Genomic DNA, 6,000 nt, shown 5'->3' with positions numbered 1-6,000 from the left:
GAGCCTCAGCCGGGACCAGCCGCACAGTCCATGACCGCTCGGCTAATCCCGCGCGGCCAGACGAGGGTCGGTTGCTTCGAAATGTCAACAGGGCACCGATCCAACAGTAATGGATGTTTTGAGTACATGTCGTTGCAAAGTTCATATTTACGATGCCACGAGAGTGGAATGCAGCAGAAGTACTGTACTGTATTAAGAAAAAAGTCATTGATTCCTTTTACAAAAAATACGTTCCTTAATATTTTACAGCACAAAAACGAGAGTGTATATTTTCCCCTGAATGGAGACAGCACAAGCTTCCTTGTGGTGCATTTTATCTTTATGAATTTTCTATTCGCTATGTAGCGTTTCAACCAGCGCAGATGATTTTTCAAGAGGTGTTTATTTTATGAATATTTTGTCATGCACTCATGTAGCATTATAAATGCAATTTTTCAAAAACTAGTGAAGCCATACATATAATAATGGAACCTTAAAGGTGACAGACTAAGGGCAGGTATGTGCACTTGAATCAACTGGCAAAAAAATTACATAGATCAAATTACATACATCACAATTTCATAAAGGACACAAGTCAGGTCGAAAGGTAACATGAATTGCCGTTTTTACCATTCAACAAGTCCACGGAATAATGATACCCTACTGTTTGTAAAAAGTCAAATTCTTAGAAGAAATGGTCTGCTATACCACGATAATAGGACGTATAGAACAGCGGAACCATAATAAGTCATTTAAGTGGCAGAGAGGTGGCGTGCATGTAGACCCACTAGTGCCCTCTTTTGTGCGACCGGATAGTCAGTGCGGAGCCGAAATACGAAGTGGAAACGTGTCATACTTCGCTTACGTCGCACGGTTGAATATCAGTACGTGAGTGTGTTCGAATGGAACAGAATGTTTTGTGTCCAGGAAGCGGCTCTCTCCTTTTGTGACATTGCGGAACCGGTGGATAGATGACGGTCATACAAAGTTCGACAGGATACTGGTAGACAACAATGTGACCACAGCGCGAAATGACCGCCAACTTGACTGCTTGCCCGTAACACCGTCCATTACATTGGCGCGACGTTGGAACACTGTCACTGGTGTGGACATGTCTGCGTCGATGGTTCGAAGCCAGCTTCTGCAGTCTGGACTGGTGACATGTACGCCACTGCGTCAGCTTCCGCTGACCAGTACCCATCAACACAAAGGGCTGCAATGGACACGATAACATCGACATGGCATGTTAAGTGCCAAAATGTAGTGTTTTCGCATGAGTTCCGCTTCAGCGTGTCATACAGTGATGGCTGGAAACGCGACTGACTTCACCGTGGTGAACGCACTCAGGCACAAACGCCAAGTGTGATGGTTTGGGACGCCATTGGCTGTTACACGCGAGCTCGCCTCCTACGCCTTGAGGAAAATCTGACAGCTACCGCTGCATCAGGAAGGTTTTACAGTCCGTGGCGCTGCCTCTCCTGCACACCATTCCATAAGCCATATTTCGGCAGGACAACACCCAGCCGCATGTGGCAGTGACTGTGGAAGTCTTCTTCGAAGATCGGCGGATGTCATTGCTTCCCTGGCCTGCCCGTTCGCCTAGCATGTTGCCCCTTGAACGTGTCTGGGATGTGGTCAGTCTGCAGTTTGTTCGTTCAGGTCCTCCTGCAGCCACAGTTGATAATCTGATCATCAAACCACGTGACAGAGTATTCCTCAGCAGTATACTGAGGTGTTCTTTGATTCCATGGCACTACAGCTAGCATCTCTGATTGCAGCGTGGGGTGCCAGTACTTTGTACTGTATTTTCACAGTCACAGTACCTGTACCAGTCTGTAATACTAAACATTTGTGTAGTGTCATGTACCTAATCAACGGAATAAATTTCACTGCGATCACATCTCTCGGCCCCGGTGTTTCAGTTTTTCCAAACAGTAGTGCACACTGATTCAGTTGGTTTTTCCAGGATGATATGGATATGACGGTGACGGGAAACTATGAAGACACGAATTCACGTGGTGGTGTATGCTTGGTGATTCGATAGCATGTTCATTTTGGCCCTGGCAGTGTCGGACAGCCTTTGCCAGATACCGAGGTCCTTGAGAGAGCTTCCTCACTGCTCGAGGCCGTAGTTCTCGATGATTTCCGTGATGCTGGAGATGGCGCCGGTGACCAGCGCCAGAAAGGACAGGGCGACCAGAAGGGCGTTCTTGAGCAGCTTCCAGCGCATCCAGCCGAGCGCCCCCGGCTCCTGCCACAGCACCACCGACTCGATGACCGCCGGGTACAGCAGGCCCAGAGTCGAGAAGCACACCGCCCCCACCAGGGAGATGGCCGGACCCAGGTTCGGCACTGCCACGGCCAGTGCCACTGCAAACACATACACGCACTCAGAACTTCCCTGTATTACTTCAAGATGAAAGGCTGATTCCCCATCGTAGTCTAGACACTAGAATAATTTCCTTATGTATGTGTTTTCAGGAAGACCGTACATGACTGATTCAGTAGCATATTGTCTGCGACATTATACGTTTCCTGTAACAAAATCAAATTTCTCTGCAATGGACTTGTATCTGGAGGCTTGAGGTGTAAAGGTACAGCTTCAGCGATCCTATAAAAATACTGTCCCCGTTTTATTCATAATGCTTTGTAGCAAATGTCAGTATACTCATATTGTATTTTCTCTGCTGTAAGAGAGCCGATTTCTGGCTGCCAAAGCTAAACAGACGAGTGGCGAATAAAAGATGCTGACTTTTGGCATCACACTACTGGCTGTTGTGTAGGTTTTTGTGCATAAACACATTAATACAACATTTAAGTCAGTGTGTGAAACGAATTCTGAACTGCAGAAAGACAGTGATTAATAACGAGTAAACTGTGAAACGTGCACTCGGCTTTTGTGTGAGGATGAAATACGATTATTTTTGTGTGTGCAATGGGGGCACATCAGCTCGCCAATAGTGAAACAATGCATGGGTATGGTATTAGTTTTGGACATTTCGAAGAGTGTGTTTTGATGTGAATACATCTCATCTCTATCGCATTTATCACTAACTCAGACTGTTTCATGGATGCCTTTGTATTGTTATAGCGCGCAGAATAGTCGTATGGGGGCGGGGGGTCTTGGTGTTGGTTTCCTGTTTGAGCTAGGAACATGGGGTGAAGAGTTTTGGTTTAGGCGGACCAAAGACCATTTGCATAGCCATTCTAACTGTTGTGGTTGGCAGGAGAGCCAACCGTGTAACTGAAGGAGGCCGAAATGCACGCGTTTTAGCTCACGCAGGCTGGCGTGAGGTCTGGAACATGACAAGGGAATTAGAATTGAGAAAAACGGACGTAGCTGGTGGAATACTTAACTTTAATCCATTAATAACGAACGTCGCTCTTGACGGTACATGATTTACAATATCAATAGAAACTGATAATGGCGCCTTGCTAGGTCGTAGCAAATAACGTAGATGAAGGCTATGCTAACTATCGTCTCGGCAAATGAGAGCGTAGACGTCAGTGAACCATCGCTAGCAAAGTCGGCTGTCCAACTGGGGCGAGTGCTAGGAAGTCTCTCTAGACCTGCCCTGTGGCGGCGCTCGGTGTGCAATCACTGATAGTGGCGACACGCGGGTCCGACGTATACTACCAGACCGCGGCCGATTTAAAGGCTACCACATAGCAAATGTGGTGTCTGGCGGTGACACCACACTAACACCTGTCTTAAAATGTAGTAAACAATGTTTGAGCGACGAACCGGAGCTAGTGGCCAGACAAATTGTGCGAATCGATTAATTCCTTTTGCAAAAGATTTTAATGGGCTGAAATTAATGCTCTTCTGATGGCACCATTTGTATGTGCACCGTTAGGATTTTACGTGGAAAAGCAGTCACATTCATTAGGATTTTACGTACAAAAACAGGCAATCCTAGGTAACTCCGGACTGGAACCAAATTGATGGTTTCGTCCACCGGTGCACTAGACCTTTATCTAAGATACGTTTTAACTGTTTGAATCAATCTTCCTTCGTTTCCGTTTTACGTGTAGGAAAACACATTTTTCTGGGAGGTTTTAGAAGTACGCTACTTCTAAAAGAATATACTCCACAAACGCGACAGTGCCGTGTTCTTCAAATTGTTGTGCATACTCTGCAACACGAATGCCATGACATCTACTTCATGATGAGAGCTGTGCCAGTACAGAACTCATAACATTACGTGCAGAAAACGTGTAAGTATGAAGTGGGTGTTTAGGTATGCGGTACTGATGTCTAAAAAAATTGCTCTGAGCACTATGGGACTTAACACCTGTTGTCATCAGTCCCCTGGAACTTAGAACTACTTAAACCTAACTAACCTAAGGACATCACACATATCCATGCCCGGATTCGAACCTGCGACCGTAGCAGTCGCACGGTTTCGGACTGCGCGCCTAGAACCGCGAGACCACCGCGGCCGGCGTGCTGATGTCTCTGTGTAAATGTCGTATCCAATGTTGTGTTTCATCTACCAAGAAAATTATCTCATAAAGAACCAATATATTATTTCGTAGCCGTTACGTTTTATTATTTTTTTTTTCTAAGAGACATCGACGCTGCCAACCAAGAAGTTCGCATCACACTTGAAACCGAAACAGGCATGCACTCTAATAATATCTGAAGTAGTGCTGGAGGGAACTGAAGCCATGAATCCAGCAGAGCTGTCCAAATACGTAAGAGTACAACGGGATATAGATCTCTTCTGAACAGCACGTTACAAGGCATCCCAGGTATGCTCAATAATGTTCATATCTGCGGCGTGCGGCGTTTGGTGGCCAGCGGAAGTTTTTAAACTCAGAAGAGTGTTTCTGGAGACATTCCGTAGCAGTTCTGGACATGTGTGGTGTCGCATTGTCCTGCTGCAATTGCACAAGTCCTTCGGAATGTACAATGGGGATGAATGGAAATAGGTGGTTAGACAGGATAATTACATACGTGCACTTGTCAGAGTCGGATCTACAAGTATCAGGGGTCCCATACCACTCCAGCTGCACACAACCCACGCTATTACAGTCTTCAACAGCTTGAAGAGTCCCCTGTTGACATGCAGGGTCCATGGATTCATGAGGTTCTCTCCATACCCGTACGCGATACAATTTGAGAGGAGATTCGTCCGATCAGGCAACATGCTTCCAGTCATCAACAGTCAAATGTCGGTGTTGACGCGCCCGGGTGAGGAATAAAGCTTTTTGTAGTGCAGTCATCAAAGGCACACGAATGGGCCTTCAGCTTGGAAAGCCCATATCGTTGATGTTTCGTTTAATGGTTCGCACGCTGACACTTGTTGATGGCCCAGCATTGAAATCGGCAGCAATTTGCGAAAGGGTTGCCCTTCTGTCACGTTGAACGATTGTCTTCAGTCGCCGTTGGTTCCGTTCTTGCAGGATCTTTTTCCTGTCGCAGCGGTGTCGCAGACATGATATTTTGTAAAAATTTGTAAATTTTTGGTAAGATCTTATGAGGACCAAACTGCTGAGTTCATCGGTCCCTGAGCTTACACACTACTTAATCGAACTTAAACTAACACACCCATTCCCGAGGGAGGACTCGAACCTTCGACGGCGCAAACTGCGCGAACCATGACAAGACGCCTTAGACCGTGTGCTACCCGCGCAACTTTGAAGTTTTACCAGATTTCTGATAGTCACGGTACACTCTTGAAACGGTGGTACGGGAAAATCACCACTTCATCGCAACCTCGGAGATGCTGTGTGCCATCGCTCGGGGGCCGACTGTAACACCACCGTGAAACTCACTTAAATCTTGATAATTTGCCATTGTAGCAGCTGAAAGCGATCTAACAATTGCGACAGACTGTTTTTGTCTGATACAGGCATTGCCGACCGCATCGCCGTATGCTGCCTGTTTACATACCTCTGTATTTGAATACGTATGCTTACGCCAATTTCTTTGGCGCTTCAGTGGGTTATCCCAGATATGACACAAAACTGAGAGTTAATTTGGATATAAACGTCCAAAGGAAGTGCTGTACTGGG

General features: G+C 46.3%; 1 protein-coding gene across 2 annotated transcripts in view; it reads right to left on the bottom strand.

The window, feature by feature from the left end:
* Positions 1-277: 277 nt before the first annotated feature.
* LOC126354750 (proton-coupled amino acid transporter-like protein CG1139) overlaps positions 278-6,000 on the bottom strand; it is a 123,420-nt gene continuing 117,697 nt past the window's right edge. For both annotated transcript variants that reach the window (XM_050004628.1, XM_050004630.1), the window contains one exon: positions 278-2,349. In XM_050004628.1, coding sequence (XP_049860585.1) covers positions 2,093-2,349 — 257 coding nt within the window. In that variant the 3' untranslated portion in view covers positions 278-2,092. The remainder of the gene's footprint in view (positions 2,350-6,000) is intronic.

This window comes from Schistocerca gregaria, chromosome 3 (assembly GCF_023897955.1).
Source record: "Schistocerca gregaria isolate iqSchGreg1 chromosome 3, iqSchGreg1.2, whole genome shotgun sequence".
Taxonomy (NCBI): domain Eukaryota; kingdom Metazoa; phylum Arthropoda; class Insecta; order Orthoptera; family Acrididae; genus Schistocerca; species Schistocerca gregaria.
This window is presented reverse-complemented; position numbering and strand designations above follow the sequence as displayed.